Source organism: Eptatretus burgeri, chromosome 7, assembly GCF_056783735.1.
Source record: "Eptatretus burgeri isolate ZD-2024b chromosome 7, Ebu_testis_v1, whole genome shotgun sequence".
Taxonomy (NCBI): domain Eukaryota; kingdom Metazoa; phylum Chordata; class Myxini; order Myxiniformes; family Myxinidae; genus Eptatretus; species Eptatretus burgeri.
Genome location: NC_140967.1, coordinates 99,505,305 through 99,522,447, shown reverse-complemented (window position 1 = coordinate 99,522,447; position 17,143 = coordinate 99,505,305). Strand labels below are relative to the sequence as shown.

General features: G+C 44.5%; 1 protein-coding gene across 6 annotated transcripts; it reads left to right on the top strand.

The window, feature by feature from the left end:
- The first annotated feature begins 780 nt into the window (after positions 1–780).
- LOC147023895 (uncharacterized) lies at positions 781–15,720 on the top strand. 6 transcript variants are annotated; one of them, XM_085889850.1, is made up of 7 exons: positions 781–1,594; positions 2,570–2,730; positions 6,602–8,785; positions 14,334–14,390; positions 14,493–14,559; positions 14,847–15,010; positions 15,255–15,720. In XM_085889850.1, exons 1-3 carry the CDS (start codon positions 1,505–1,507, stop codon positions 8,292–8,294), a joined length of 1,944 nt encoding a protein of 647 aa, XP_085745976.1. In that variant the 5' UTR covers positions 781–1,504; the 3' UTR covers positions 8,295–8,785; positions 14,334–14,390; positions 14,493–14,559; positions 14,847–15,010; positions 15,255–15,720. The 6 variants fall into 6 exon arrangements, with proteins under 6 accessions (XP_085745976.1, XP_085745977.1, XP_085745980.1 ...); XM_085889851.1 differs by having other exon boundaries at positions 15,245–15,720; XM_085889854.1 differs by having other exon boundaries at positions 14,496–14,559; positions 14,853–15,720.
- Positions 15,721–17,143: the final 1,423 nt, after the last annotated feature.

Here is a 17,143-nt window from a genome sequence, read left to right as displayed (position 1 = left end):
TTTATCTTTGTTTGGAAACTTGATCAAAATGTTGGTTTACACAGAGAAACAGTGTATTTCGATCTCTGATTCCGACACTGATTCCACCATCATCAGCAACTCTGAAGGTTCTCGATGTGTTGAAACTGATCAGTGGGATTTGGAATAAACTATTGAGAGATAAAATTAGTGATGGAAACGATTTGGGGGGATTGTGGAGCCGAATCGTTTTGATCCTGATGTGAGTAAATGAGACGAAGATGGAGGTGTTGGTGAGGATGGAAACACCGGCCGGTCACATGTTCACTCCACATTGATGGGTTTTGTTTTTCAGTTGAGGGTTTAGAAGGGATTTTGTATCCATTGTTAAATCGGTTTAATGTGTTACGACAGCGGAAACGCGACATGGACACGGCACAGGCACGGACACAGCATGGCACGGCAAGGACGCTGCAGAGGCACGGACGCTGCATGGACTCCATTGACAAAATGGCTGACGACTGCTTTGTCCCTCCTTCACAGGCTGACCAGGTGTCCTGTACATTACAGGATCATCCCGTTTTAAACTTTCTTGTGACAGCATTTGTGTTTGAGGTCGTGCCGAGTCATGTCCTGCTGTCGTATCGGTGTACGTGCTGTGTCGATGTCCTACCCCATTGGAGGGGTGGGGCGGGGGGATGTAGGATGTGGTGGGTATTTTGGGGTTGATAGTTGGTGGGCGATTGTAAGGGGATGGTGGAGAGAAGGGGGGTGTTTGGGGTGTTGGTAGGTTGAGTGGGGGCGATGGTTGATGGAGGGTTGTGGGGGATGTTGTAGGGGGAGTGATCATCTGTGTACATGTGCTGGTAGCTGGGTGGAGATGGTGTTCAGGTTTTGAGCGACGGCTGTTTCTTCCGCCTTATCGTGGAGATGGCGTCCTCTCTCATTTGTGGTGGATAACCAGAACGTTTCGCCATCTCTGTTGATTCATAACAGTTCTCTTTACCATTTTCTGACCACAAAAGTGAACATTTTGAGGCCCGATCCACACTTGGGTATTTCGGACAAACCTCTTCCAATTTCTGGCAAACTTTGGGTGTTTCCACCATTAGTGGAGCATGAAACTATCTCGGTTTGTATTCGTACTGTACAAGCACCAAGGACTCATCGACTCGGCATTTTTGTGAAAAATATAAAATTATTCGACGTTTGAGTGAAATCGTACCACGATGAAACCCGTATTCAATGTGAAACGGATCTCGCGGTGGACTTCCGTGTGTGACGTCATGGCTCAGTTTGAAGATGGATAAAATTTCGACTTTTATTGCAAAAGTACCTTCTTTATAAATCACAAATCGGAAAAAGACACATCATATCTATTTTGTGGATTATCAAAGGATAGATAATAGAGGCAAGGCGTTCTGAGCGTTGAAAAGCAATGTGAACGAGGGAAAGGGGGCGTGGCTACAGTCCATTGTGACGTCACAATGAGAATTCCAACAATAGGGAACTCTAATACAGAGCGGTGTCGTTAAATCTTCAGTTCATGGATAGCCGTGCACCAGCCATGTTGTTTCCCATCGCGCTGTTCGTGCTCACCATCCTCGGAAGTGAAGCGTCCCGTCCATCACAACAGGTAAGGGGGGATTGTGAGAAATAACAAATTGTACTCGGGGAAGGTACACAACACCATGGGAGTCCCTTTCTTTGTAGTTTTGGAAATGATGCCTGCACGGAGGATTTAAAATGGGGGTTGGTGTGTGAGTGAGGGGTGTGTGTGAGGGTGTACGTGTGTGTGTTTGTGTGTGTGTTCAAAAGCATAGCATATTCTCTCTGCTGATTCTCCCACTCCCACCCCCCCCCCGCGCCCCCCCCCCCGCTCTGGTGGCTATCTTCATATGTGTCTGGCCAACGGTTATGTACGTGCATAATTTATGCTCCACAGCACGTGTGCTTTCCCTTCCCCTCATCTCACCCTGCCTTCCCTTCCCCTCACCCCTCCTCTCCCTCCCTCCTTGCTCCCCCTCCACCCACCGCTCTCCCCCTATTTTTGGTCCTCCTCATTGTATTCCCATCAGCGAAGGGACAGGTGGTATTTTCCAATGGAATCCCTTATATAATCTTCCTTGTCTGCCCTTAAAATCGTTGTTGCGACTCCTTTTGCAACGTTAAAATCGTCGTTGCGACTATTGTTGCGGTTCTCGGAACCGTGCGCATACAACATGCAGGTGTCCCAAGTCAGTTATGCCGTGATGATGTGTTGAGGAACAAGAGAGTTTATCTTTGGAAAGAAACTGCAGGTTAACTTTCCCCCCACCAAGCAAACTTGGAATTTATCCCTTCAGAGCAAGTGTTCCTTCCTGGTCGTGTCGATGAAGGAATAGTCACGGCATTACTTCCCAAATTCCCAAATTATTTCCCAAATCCTTGTGCAAACATCGTACAAACGATAAACTCTCGAACATTCCACAAGCCATTGTGTTTGTATTCTAAAAAAATTCAAGATAATGTTGTTGCTTTGTCATGAACTTTTGAGTTTTGTAAAAACATTTAGTTCAATTTAAAATGAAATAAACATTCCTCCTACCCCCACCCTTGTCTATCTCCATAGGTTATCGAGAATAATGCTGCTGAGGATGGAGGGATGTCTGTGGTTCGTGACGTCACGTTTGTCGCAATTTGCTTCCTTTTGTTTTATGTTTTAATCACATTTGATCCATCACGTTGGTTCAACAAGAAGGGGAGCCCCAAAAGAAAGCTCTGCATTCACTGGTAAAGAACACAAGTGACTTATTCATCAATATTTATCAAGTCTTCATCCACGAGGGAACAAGATCACTCTGATATTTGAAGATGCTATGTTGTGTACGATGTTATGTTGGATTATAAGGACTTGAATGTTTTTTGCTCAATATGGAATATGTTGTTTTATTACTGGAGATGACAAGGTGTCCAAAATCCATTGGTGACATTGTTTTTCATCCAATATTTTGGGGCCATCTTGGATTTCAAAATGGCCACCATGTTCCACCAAATTTCTTCATAACTCGGGCTGTGAATATCATATGAAGTCTGTTTTGGTGGCAATACCCACATTTATCATGCCAAGAAGTTAAAACACACAATTTTAATTTTCTTGATGTTATGGATGGTGACCATCTTGGATTTCAAAATGGCTGTGATGAACAAACCCACTTTTGCTCTTTTAATCAAAGTTAAACTTGGTGTAAAAACCTCATTGGTCATTTACAGGTGGGGTATAACTTCGGTTAGCCTTCACTTTGGTAAATTGTTTGTAATTATAGTTGTGTATTCAGTAACCTGTGTGTCAAAAAACCTGGGAAAGTTTCAGAAAGTCTGTCTTGGAATTCATGAAAAATCTGCACTTCTGCAGTCCAGCAATGTCGATACACTGCCCCTCATCAACGTGGACTTGAAGAACACTGAAGAACTCGGTCTGTGGCAATAAATACAACACTCACTGGAGGCTGGATGATTGGTTCCCTGTTTTCAATTTCTTTGGCTTTACAACATGGACGCTGAATGTACTTTTCCCAGTTTTTGTGCAGCGGGACGTGTGGTGGTTCACAATGTCACGAGACTGTCAATCCCCAGAAGACAGCACGTCCACAAGCCTAACTTTCCAGGCATCATATCAACTGCTGTTCACAATTTCTTGGATTGTTTTCTCCCATGTTACCAGGAATTGGCCCTTCCAGAGTTTTTCATGTACTTTTGAGTTTTCCTCACCTTTGGTTGGTTGACAAAATACACATTTTGATTGACAAACACTGTACTGCTCAAACGAGTCTGCTTTTTAGATTCTGAAGCACTGGGTTGTCCTCTTTGTCAGTAAAGTTGTGTCTTATGAAGGAACAGCATGTTTGCTCCTTCTTCTTTCATCTCCATCCAGGTGACTCGGTTTTTTTATGTCAATCTCTGTGTCAAGTAGCTTTCTTAGCTTGAAGCTGGTTTGCTGTAATTCCAGCAGCCTTTGTCCAACTCACACAAATTCTGGATTGTCATAATCTGCCTCTTTCTCGACACACTTTAGAAAAGTTTCAAATGCTGATTCCTTGAAGGTTCTGAATTGAGTATGAACAAGCTTTTCACAACTACCTCTCTGGCAATGCAAGCAGAGTTTAAAATATGTTGTTGATTTGGTGAACGGGAGCTCTTTGGGAGATCCCATCATCTCTTTGGGAGATGCCATCATCTCATGAAACATGAGAAGTTGATGATTATTCAAGTGAAAGAACAATGAGATTTTTGTTTTTGTAATAACAATCTGGCTGAAATAATGAAGGATAACCAGACATGGATAGATTCCGCATGATGATTTCCTTTCTATTCAGATTGATTTTATTATTAAATGTGTATACAGTGCATTTCCCAATTCACCAAATGGTCGTTCCTTATTGTCCTCCATATTTTGTTAAATTTTAACAAACAGTTTCCTCAAAGCTCTTTATATTTACTGAGTGACAGTTTTTCTTGCAGCTCTTTCTATGATAATTTGATCCACAGTGAATATTCTAAAAAGTCCATTTTCTGTGATCTTCGTCTATGATGTACAAGTGAAGTAATTTAATTTTTTTATATCCAGTACCTGATGATATTGTTACAGTTGTAGTAACCATACGCATACAACATACAGGTGTCCCAATCAGTTATGCCGTTAAGTATATGTGTCGACAGAATCCCTCCTTGTGTGTAGTGGGATCGAAGGGGTGCGTTGCGATGTTTTTTTCAGTTGGGGTAATAAATCTTTGTATCCCATCCTCTATTGCGATCCATGGTACCCGAGTGCTTGAAGCCTTCGGTTCGCTGGTAACAACGTACCACGATCCACCTGTTGTCCCTGGAGTCTCGTTTTTCCGAGACAGAATCTTCACTGTCGCAGTTCATAGTCGGCTTCGCCAAACGCTCCAACTCTTTCTTGACGAGTCCACACGCGTGGAGTGGGCGGGCCTCGCCGGTGCCTGGCTGAGGCCCTGCCCAGAAATGGCGGACCCATGGGAGCCCCGTCCAATCAGGGCAGACAGTGACGTCAGTTTTGAACAAGAACCCACTGAAGGAGGTCTATAAACCAGAACATCATCCTCAGTCTTGAGTTCTTTGGGGGTCGTTCGTAGAGTTCTTTGGGGGTCGTTCGTTCTGTGCTTGGAGGCTGGAGTTGGTTGGAAAACGAAGGGGTTCCCGTTGCTTGGCTCCGCTCACGTCTCGCCCCGACGGCCCGACTCTTGGTCCCGGCCCACTCGAGCTCCTCCATGGACCCGAACTCCAGACGGGCGGCTGTGGACCTGACTGCACGACTGTTGGCAGGTGCTGCACCATGGAGCATTCCTTTCCCCGAGATTCAGGTACTCGAAAGAACTGCGACTTCAGCCCACCTCCCGCCTTGGCTGCAAAAGGCCTTTGCCCTCAACTGGTATTATTTTGTCTGAGTGTGTGTCTGAGTGTGTGTCTGAGTGTGTGGCACCAGTCTAATAAGTAGAAACTGTATTCGTGTTTTCGATCATTGTAAATCTTGCCTGTATATTTCCCGCGTAAGTCTGTTCTGTGTCTGCTTTGTAAGTTGCTGTAAATTGTTGCACTACATCTTCTTTCTTTCCCCTGCATTACACCCCAATAAACCTTTTTCTGTGCCACATAAATTTCCTCGTTTATTATAAATAATTTATTGCAGAAATGTTCCCAGTTCGTTTTCGTCTTTTCCTTCATTGGGCCAGCATGGTTCGGGTCTGAGTTTTAGTCGGGTCTTTGTTCCCATTAAGCTGTTCATCCGAGCCGGCACGGCTTTGGCAGTTCCGCTTGACTGCACCCGAACCGGAGTTGGTTGTCGGTCGTTGGAACTCTACCGCAGTCGGTCGAGTGACCCGGTTCGAGCAAGATGTGCCGAGGGCGTGATTACCCTGTAGACGACACCGCGTGGTTAATTAAGTAAATTGGTTCCAGAGAAAAAGAACCTACGCTACGCGGTGGAGGTATTGGCGTCCACGGTTGGTTAAGCGACCTGCCGCCTCACGGAGTTATCCATGAGCGACGGCCTCCAATTCCAGAGAGTCCGCTGGGAATTGACGTAACTCCCCACACCGAGCGGTCATTCTTGCCACCAATCCCCGGCCCGCAACAATATGAATGATGTCCCACGCATGTTGCACAAGTTTATTGTGAATATAAACTAAAACTCACCTCCTTCGTGTTGATTTCCAAGGAATAGTTTGTTGGTGAATGTCAAAGTTGTGGGACAAAGTACTTCTGAAATGGATATTTTATAATCCAAATGGCCGCCAAATGACGCCATTAAAAAATGCTGCCAATGGAATTCCAGCGAAGTCAGACATAATTTCCAAAAAAAGTCACAATTTCCTTCTTTCGCAAAACAAATGTTTAAGTTCATAACATCCTCCACCATTACATGAAATTCTTCAAATAATCAAGTGTGATTCATCATTCCACACCGTTCCTTTGGACATTGTTTAAGTTACATCTGTATGTTCCATATTCCGTATCCTCCAGAACTGTAACACTCGTGGAACATGTTTGTTTCTGTTTTACAAAACCATGTGTTCCATACTTTTCATGTGATGTAATACTTCATTTTACCTTGAACTGATAATGTTTGTTTGTTTTGTTGCAGTTTACGATGTCGATGTAAAGTGAAAAGAAAAAATGAATCAAAAGACGATCCACCATTGGTATTGGAAGTTCTGGAAACCGAACACCTTGAAATTCAGAAAGGAGAGGGAAAGGAGGTTCTGAAAATTCCTGAAAAAATGGAGTTCAGAGCAAAACAGAACATTTTAGACAAAGCAGAAAAGGAAGAGGAATATGAAAAAGAGAAAGAAAAGGTTTTACGAGGAGAGGAAGAAAAGCTTCAGGAATATGAGGCTCAGTTGGTCGAAACCGAAAGAAATCTCTTACAAAGAGAGAAGTTTGTGCAGCAAATGGAACATGAGTTGATGGAAAAGGATGTGCAACGGAAATTGGAAAAAGAATTATGGATAAAGGAGGAAGAGGACCGGAAGAGAGGAGAGGAGGAACAGCAGAGGCAGAAAAATGAAGAAGAGCAGAGAAAAATGAATGAACAGGAGAGGAAAAATGAAGAAAAGCTCAGGATGAGAAAGAAAGAAGAATCCACACGAGCGAAAGAGCGATTCCAAGTCCGAATGTGGGAAAAACGCAAAAATAAAGAACTTGATCAGAAAATGCTGTTTGTAGAACACAGAATGTTCGAGATTGATAACTGGAAGAAACGAGTGCAGCAGCGGGAGCGATACCTGCAGATCAGTCAAGAACAGGAGATGGAGCGACAAGGTGTGTTTGAAGTATTCATGAATGGGAAAGATGAGGAGATAAAGAAACGGCAGCTTCGTATGCACCAACAAGGAGAGGAGTTTAAAGATGGAGAGTACCGGCTGCTTAAATTGGACGAAGAGACTCGTGTTAGAGAGAGAGAGCACCGGGAAGAACAAAAACAACGTGAAATTAGATGGAAACTGAAAGAGTTCATGTTAATGGTACGAGAACGAGAGATGAGGGATAGGAAAAATAACGTGGAGTTAAGGGAGAAGGGGGTCTTGGAAAGAGAGAACAAAGTACAAAATGCAGGAAAGCTTGATGAGAATAACGAGGAAGAAGTGCTTGGAACGAATGATGGGCTGGAGCAGCAACAGCAGCAACAGGACAATGTTGATTTGCTGCCGACGACTGAACCGAAGCCTCAGAATGATGATGGGCTGGAGAAACGACAACTTTACAGTGTTGCCCTCCAACAACAACCAAAGCCTCACTGTGCAAGCAGGTTACATCATCAGAAACAGCACGATGTTCCTCGACTGCCGCCCAAACGGGAGACCCACCATTCTTCTCAGTCTGAGTTTCTCAAGGATGAACGAGCGGAAATTGAAAGGCGCAAAAACAACCTCGTGTTCCGTGGAGTGAAGGAGGGAAAAGGTGAACATGACAAGGAGGCTGTGGCAAAATTAATAAAAGCCATGAACCTGGAGATCGAACCTGAACGGACTTTCCGCATCGGACGCTATGTTGAGAACAGGTTCAGACCCATGAAAGTTGTTTTCAGATGCGAGTCTGATCGGAATCAGGTTCTTACGAACAATAAAAAGATACGGAATTTGAAGGATCCCTCTCTCTGGACAAGAAACATTTTCATCACTCCAGACTACACTCAGCTCCAAAGAGAAACACTCGAGATGCTGTTGGGTGATCTTGATAAAAAGAGAGAAAGTGATCCAAACGGGCGATACACCATTAAAGGAGACAAAGTCGTCCTCCTCAAGAAGCCCAAGGGTGAACCTCATTTCCGTAAATGATGACCATCCCTCCTCATCTCCGTAGATCATGACCATCCCTCCTCATCTCCGTAGATCATGACCATTCCTCCTCATCTCCGTAGATCATGACCATCCCTCCTCATCTCCCATCTCACATCATACAGTCTCCTCATGCTGCACACTTTAAAAGAAATACAGAGTATATTCTGTTGAAAACAATTTCCTTCAACGCACGGTCTCTTCCAAATACCTGAGATCACATCGGAGCCGAAACCAAAACCTTTTTTGAAAGTCCAGACAAGGAAAGGATTTCATTCCTGATGGATATTTTACATTTAATAAGAACAAGAACCTGAACTTTGAAAGTAAAGGCACCAAAGCTGCAGAAAACCATGGTGGGGTCTTATTGTTGAGGAAAAGGAATTCATCACTGACTTCCATTGTTCATTGGCTGCCTCCTGAACGGAAACCTCACCGTGATGACGGCCAGCAACAACACGAAGCCATGTGACATGCAAGACCTTCAACAGGTGAGAACTTTTCATTACCTTTTTACAGGTTGGGTGAACTCACTGGGTGCAAACACAACCAAACACAAGATCAAAAGCACAACCAACCACAAGATCAAAAACACAACCAACCACAAGATCAAAAGCACAACCAACCCCAAGATTGATGAAGAAGAATATCCTTCATTGTGGAGATAATTGCAATCATACTTTTCGTGGGAAGGCAACTTATTGACATGGTCATCCCCATGCAGAATATAAAACAAGAACTTTCACTCCCTTCGATTGGATGAGATCACCTGATTCACCTTTTTTGGCCAGGAGCAAGACCCAGGGGCAAAAGGTCTTTCTCAACCCACACCACATACAATGTTTGTTTGCATATTCTGTGACACCAACCTCTCTGGAGCATTTCTACAGTGGGTGTCACTTCGAATTGTGGTACACGTTCTTTTTTCTTCAGGCCATTTTGTATAGTGGGGGTCAAATCAGGTTTTCACACCAATATTAGAACAAGGTTGAGAGGTGGGTTGATTTAAACGACTGTATTTTCCAAATTATTCGCTCAAATTTGACATGATATACATGGATGGAATGAGAATGGATTATACTACATGTAGATTCGAGTTGCTGTGGGTGGGGTAATATTCAGAATGTGTACATGGAATCCAAATAATGTGGAGAGAAGCATTCTCAGTAATTCTCTTATGAAAATTTGACACCAAAGTATCAAAATATCTGTTGCACAAATACACAATAGACCAACGACCACTGTGTCATTGACGAGGAATTCTGTTGTGGCTGAATGTCCCCTCCGAGAAGCAAGCCACTTGATGAACTCACTCCACCTTAAACGGAACATTGCTTCCATGACAAGTTTGTGAGCCCTCACCCCGCGGTTGTATGATTTGCCTTGAAGAAGAAAAGTTGTCCTGCTGTTACCATCGACCTCAGATTCAATCAGAAGATCTTCAGTGCCTGAGTTATCATACTTTTTGCCCAGAAGAGTTAGAAAGTTCAGGGCAATATGGAATCCTCCCATGCGGATGATGGAATTTGAGAACTCATCTGGCACTCTCCACTGGATCTCTTTTGCCTTGACGTCGATGGCGAGGTGAAATGTGAGCACGACAGTCTTCTGCCCTTGGCTTGCCATCATCTGTTGTGTGGTTTTCATCACTGTATAGATTGTGCTATACTCAGTGGGAGAGCCTTCAATCATTGGACCATATCCAACAACAGTGTTACTTGAAGTAGCACAGGACACCATTGCATGGAAGCCACTCCAGCCAGATACTTTCTGTTCGCAAGGTCAACTCGATGATTCGACAGGATGCTGATATCAAATAGTTTGGTGGGGCAAAGCCGACACAATGCGCAAGCCAGATCGACTACACATGCTGATGTGTGGACAGGTTCTAAGTACTGTAACCAGTTCCCATGTGCCTTATCCACAAAATCTACAACACTTGGCTTTTTGCCGTATGCGCTGAACTGTTGCATAGATTGTAGCATGATTGTGCTGTCGAGAGATCTCTTCCTCTGAGAATGGTCAGCTATCGGCGTGTGATTTGGTAATGGCCCAAATTGCCCCCGTTGATACAGAACCAGAGTTGTGGTATGGGTGGTGTGTTTCCCATCCAGTGTCTCCTCATTAATGTCATTATTGTCACCAGCCATCTGGATGAAGACACCAGAACAGATGTTCGATGGAATGACAACTCCAATTTCTTCTGTTTTAGTCAGAATCTCCTTTGCCAGTCAATCGCCTCTATGTCATCGTAGGACGAACAGTGGCCCATTCGGTTAAGCAATGTTATCAGTTCCTTTGAACCAATTATGAAACAAACTGCCGTGGCGAGACTGGTGTGATTCAGAGTCTTAAGTCCTGCATGTGACGAGCAATGAAGTAGATCTTGCGCCACCATGATGACCTTCCTCTCATCTGATTGATTCTTGCATTCTGCCGGAAAGTTCCCAGCATTGTCACTATCATCAGCCGAAATTACCCAGCGTAAGGACCAGTATACACTGTCTAGTATAAGTGATTTCGCTGTGATGAGACTCAGATCGTCCGTGTTCAAAGGCTTGACAGGAATACCATTGCACTCAGCAATATCCCCTCTGATCAGCATCGCAGTACGATACAGAAGTTTAGTGCGTTCTGTCTGATGCAAAACTTGTTCATCAGCGGAAGAATCTTCGTCTTCATGGGGCTCAAATGTTTTTTTGAAGGCTGCATTCAGAACATCTTGCAGTGATATTTAGCTTGCATACATCAGTTCTGATTGCTCTCTAATTCGGGGCTGGTGGAATACCACCTCATCGCCAAAATGCCTCATCAATCTGTCCTTCAAATGCTGCTTTGTGTATCTGATGGACTTATCTTGGTCAACACCGTGTGTAACTTGAAGACGTTGATATTTTTCGAGAAGATTGTGCAGATCGTCTGCCTTGCCATGCTTCAAATCTGTTTTAAGGTCATCAATTAAGTCCCGGAAAGCGCTGGTGTATTTATCTTCATTTTCGCTGGCCTTAAAAGTGTGATGTTTGATGTTTGACTTCCTGATGTACTTTGAAAAGCATACTGTTACGACTGTGGAAATTCGTAATACACCATAAAGGGTCCTCAGGTGAGATATATCGGAAAGTTCATGTGTAGTTAGCCCAAACCCGTTGTTAAGAGGGAATACATGTGATCCATTCGGGCTGCGATTCTTCAGATAGTCGTTTTTCTTTTGCTGTCGTTAATTTGGTGTTAGAACAACAACGAACATCGCCACAACCAACATCTCAACGATCACGCCATTCAGTACATGACGCCAACAATCACGCCATTCACACCACGACGCCACCTTCCACAATGACGCTACCACATATTCGTCACTTGCCATTCAACGGGCACCGTGCGGTCACGATCTCCGCGGGACGGATGAAAGGAGCGGAATGGCAGCAGCAACAGGGTGCGAAGGGGCATCTCCCGCCCAAAACTCCCGCTTGAATATCTCCCGCCGGATTTTCCCTCCTGCTTTTCCCGCGTTTTGGCATGGGGGAGGTGCGATTTGAGCCAGAGGTCAAAGGTGAAAAAAGGTGGGGGCCTGATTTTGGGGGAATAATTCCCTGGCCCCGAGCCAAAACTGACTTTCCTCGTCCCCCGCACGGCGCGGGGAGGGGGGAAACGAGAAGGCACGCCCCTTTTTGGGAAGCTTCCAGAAGGGAGGTGGAGCCAGAAATGGGGCAGAGCCCCACCCTCCAAAAGGAGAGAGTTTTTGGAGAGTCCTTGCTCTTGGTTGGTTCGGTCAATTGTCGAGAGTTGTGGTGATTGTTCCTGGTCGGAGGTTCGGTTCGTTCGTCCCCGTCGGGCGGACGACACGTGCAGGCGTGATGGACGAGCCCAGTGGACCACGCCGGAGGGACTCGGAGTTACGGTCGCCAAGGGCTGGACGATGCGCCAAGGGAAGTCGCGACTTCCTTTTCTTTTGGGGTTTTGTGTAAATGTCTGTGGGTGGCGCCAGTCTTGAAAAGTAGAACTGTGATAAGTGTTGCCGTGTAAATCATATTCGGTTGTAGATCTGCATGCTTTTATTGTGTTTTCTTGCTTGACTGTAAAATACGTGCCTTCCGTGCTTCCGTCACAAATGTGCTGGTTCAATTGTTCTCCGTTTCGCTGCGTTTTTTCCTTTGTTTGAATCTCCATCTTGCATCACGTTAGGGATTAATAGTGGGTTTAAAACACCCGGTAACTAATCTGAACCGTCAAGGTCGCCGATAACTCCGCTCGGTTATCCCTGTAGTACGGAATGAGCCGCTGAAGCGGTTCGTGTCCGGAGTCGACCTGTGGCATGGTACAACTCCTCAGTACGCTATCCGCGCGGGTGCTTAGGTAAATCGACCATTCGGCGATCGGACTCTATTTCGCGCGGGTCGAATGCGGACTGAGTTGTGGTGAGGTTAAACCCCCACCTGTGACTGGCTCCTGGCGGTAGTTCCCGGAGGGTCAGGACTTAATTGTCCGTTCCGGTGGGCGACGCGGTCGCCATTCGAGTCAAGCGGCCGATCGCGCAATACTTTGTGATATTTTGCTTCAGCTGCCACAAGGTCACCGTTTACTCCACGGATTATATGCAACATATCTTCATCGCCTCAAGCTTCAGCAGAAACCTCGATAGATTGACACACTTCAAATGTGCTCGCATTCTGTATTTCTGTCACTTTTTGTGGGACCTATTCTTGCAGAACATCCATTTTGACCAGTCTACAAGACTAGACTGTGATCTGGACCGTCTCCCGAGCTGATCTGCATCCATCGTATCCGATCCCAAAACTTCAAACGGCGACAGAGATGGTCCTCTTCTCTTCGCAGTATTATCGAGATCGTGTTTGCTCATGCAGGACTTGTAGCAATTTGAATGCCAGAATACATCCATGGTCATTAGTCTCTGTAAATCTGGAAGCAGTCGCTCATTACGCTCATCTTGCCTGCACTGCAGTGCAGAAACGAGCCTCTCCATGGAAGTGCTCTATCCTTTTCGAGGAATATCCTGTGAATCTTCTTGACAGAGTACACATTTGTCAACGTTTGTTCTCTTTCTCTGTTTTCGTGGTGGCAAATCAGGAAGCATGCAAGCACTGCTGGTATCGTCATCCATGTCCCATCAAATCTACGAAATCATACGAGGTTTAATCCCTCACAGACTGCAGTCTGTAGCACAGAAGACAAATTAGTAACAGGTCAAGATGAACGTCCAGGTACGTTTGGAACTGTTCAACTACCTGAAACGAAAAGAATTGTGATTATAACAATCAGCAAAAAGTCATGACTCTTCAAAATGGAACATGTGTAAACCACAGATGATTTAGGATTAGTTCTTTGCCAACGCGGTCGAGCTACGTATATTTAACAGGCAAACTGTCTCAAGATCACAAATAATACATTTTGTACATCCATATTATGAATGCACATGCAATGAAGGCACAAAAATTATGCATTCAACAGACATTCAGCAAACAGAGAAATACAAAACCACAAACACACTTTTTCGATTTGCCAGGTGAATTCTACAACATGTTTGTTACGTTATGGGATTCTACATATGAATTTCGACTAATACTTCACTGACAGTAATTTATATGGATGCACCAATCTCTTCTCTTTATATCCATACATTGTATAATAATTGGAATGAACCAGTTCAAAAGATACAACCGACTAAAGCAACCCACCATGGATCACATTCTCCCATTGATGGGAAAAAACTTTATTTGACCCCCACCATACAAATTGGACTGTTGAAAAAATGCTACACCACAATTTGAAGTGATACCCACCCTAAAACTGCTCAGGAGAGGTTGACCTTGCATAATATGCATTCAGACCTTGTATGTGGTGTGGGTTGAGCAAGACCTTATTTTAAGGCCTATATGGGAAATAGCTCCTTGACTATTTCATCGATTACCTGTTCCATCCATACATTTCCTTCTGTGGCCTTTTCTGAACAAGTTATCAAACTAATGAAGATATCAATGTATTTAATCTTTTATATTTCTGTTGTTTGTTTTTTATCCAAAGACTCCTCAGAAGAGGTGATCCTTCCTGCTCACTTGAAACCATCCCACCGATTGGAACGTAAGTTGCCAAGATTCTTGTCTTGCATCACAAATTATTCCAAACTTTGTCTAAACTTCATGTTCTTCACCTGCATCATGTCCCATTTTGTCTGTGCCTCAGAAGTGTTGAGGACAAACAAATATTTTGCTGAACTCGAATCCAGAGAAGCAGCAAACAAATCTTCCAGGTGGGAGCAGTCTGGCGTGAGTGCAAATGTATCCCTATCAAAATCATGGCGAACACCTGGATGATCATTAAAATTAATTGTTTGAAAAATCCAGTGGGAGTTTGTGATGAAGAAAATAAAGATGTGAAATTGAAGGTAAAAGAAAGAAGAGAATTTAACTGAGATGCAGAAAACAATTGAAAGGATATAATATTTCCAGGATTGTGTTGGAAGGTATGATAATGATGGAGATGATGATGACAATGCTGTTGAAGGATTTTGACATTCTTTTGTTGATGTGTGAATAGAGGAAGAAGTTTCAGTGACGGCGACTGGAGAAGATGTGATGTTTGGCAGTGGATCCATGATCACTCCATCGTACAAGCTCCAGGAATGAAAGATGAAACATCAGACTCTTCCAGACGGCTGATCCAAGATTTAAAAACATAAACATCAGTCTCCAGAAGTACAGGTACTTAAACCATCCAGAGACTTTATTTTATCGCATCGTACATGACTTCATCACTGGACGTCGTGTGTGACTTCATCACTGTACGTCGTGTGTGACTTCATCACTGCACGGAGTGTACGTCTTGCGTGACTTCATCACTGTATGCTGTTCATCACTCTTCAACATGTGTCACTTCATTACTGCACAAACACATTTGCACTCCAACATTGTCTGTCACTTTTTTTGTTCTCCGAGCATCCTTCAGCTGAGACCCAGTGTACGAGTTTTACTTTGATGAACCAGTGTACGAGTTGTACCTCTGAACCAGTGTACGAGTTGTACCTCTGAACCAGTGTACGAGTTGTACCTCGATGAACCAGTGTACGAGTTGTACCTCGATGAACCAGTGTACGAGTTGTACCTCGATGAACCAGTGTACGAGTTGTACCTCGATGAACCAGTGTACGAGTTGTACCTCGATGAACCAGTGTACGAGTTGTACCTCGAAGACCCAGTGGACGAGTTGTACCTCGAAGACCCAGTGGACGAGTTCTCCCTTTATGACTTTTTTATTGTGAATTTTGTCATTTTTTAATTCCTGTGAATCAAGTTAACCGAAATCTCTTCTCCTTTCAAATCATATAATGTTCAAGTCAAAGGAATGGTGTCGAAAATATTGTTATGAAAATGGCTCCGAGGGGATTACAAATCTTGTAAAAATTTCAAATGTTTGTACATTTGTTTGTTGTTCTTTCATCCACGAACTGAAGCACCCAGAGACCCCGAATTTTGGGTGTACTCACGTGAGAATCTAGGCAAGCTTGTACGTGAACGTATGTTGACCTGAAAGGTCGTTTCGGCTCCTCACCTTCTTTGGGAATGGGGGTTGTTTTTGTCCGTCACCTAACCCGAGGTACTCCAGCCTGTTTCTCATATTTGGTGGAGATTATGCCAGCCATTTATATGTCACCTGGAACAAAAATTGTCCAGGTGGGGTATAATCATTGTGTGGTGTCCGTTAATCAGGATATATGTAAACACTGGGAACTTCTCCAAAACTACACACATAAACTTGACCACAATCTCCATCGCCCAGGTATGGTATCCGGAACAGCCTGTTGCTGTGTCCACTTTCCGCCGGCACTGCAGGGGCCTCAGTCAGGCCATCCCCCAGGCAGATGTCTGACCGATCCCCATCACCTTGAGATGTTGATCAGCCTGCTGCAACCACGAGGCACGTGGTCGGCCCATTGGCCTCCTCCACTGATGAGGCTCGTTCGCTGAGAGAATCTGGTGAGCAGGATCAGTGTCAAGAAAACGAGACATGTCCATACAGCCGCAGCTGACGTTCACAGACTATGCAGGTAACAAATCTCATTTGAACCTCTGTCAGCAACCGCTCGTTGGATACAAAGTCCTACCAGCGATAGCCAAGGATTTGCCGAAGAGACCTGGTACCAAAGGAATTAAGTTTCTGTCTCAGATACCTGGTCAGAGTCCAACTCTCCCATCTGTGGAGCAAGACTGGAAGCACCAAGGATCTGAAGACCTGGACTTTCATTCTCCTACACAGGTATTGGCATTGCCACACGCCATGATCCAGTGAATCCATGACTCCCCAGGCCAGACCCAGACATCTATTGACTTCTGGTTCAGAGCCAGCAGAGACCTGACTATCACTGCCGAGGTAAGTGAATCTCTCCTTGACCTCAACATCCTCGTCACAAACAAGTTCAGACAAGAGAGCAGCATCCAAGATTACATTGAAACCCTGGATCTTTGTTTTGACTCAGGAAACCCATAATTGCAATGGTTCTGATTCCTCATTCAGCACCTCGAGGGCCCCCTCAAGGATATCCAGAGTCTCCGCAAAGATGACTGCATCATCTGCAAAATCAAGGTCAGAGATCTTGACATTCTCAAACGATGCACCGCAGATTGATCTCTCCGACATCCTCCCCAGAATCCAGTCCATGCAAGCGCTGAAAAGTGTGGGGGCTAGGACACACCCCTGGCAAACTCCAGTCACAACTGGAAATCAGTCAGAGATGGTATTACCACATCTCACAGCACTTTTAGTACCAGAGTATTGTTCAGACATCAGATCGGTGTTTGAGCTTGTATCCAGCTTGTTACCTCCACCACTGAATGGGG

Bases quoted from the DNA above. Each gene is read 5' to 3' on its own strand.
- LOC147023895 (XM_085889854.1), top strand. From the start codon at position 1,505: ATGGATAGCCGTGCACCAGCCATGTTGTTTCCCATCGCGCTGTTCGTG. The intron at 1,595-2,569 runs GTAAGGGGGGAT...CTATCTCCATAG, and splicing joins CGTCCCGTCCATCACAACAG to GTTATCGAGAATAATGCTGC. The intron at 2,731-6,601 runs GTAAAGAACACA...GTTTTGTTGCAG, and splicing joins AGAAAGCTCTGCATTCACTG to TTTACGATGTCGATGTAAAG.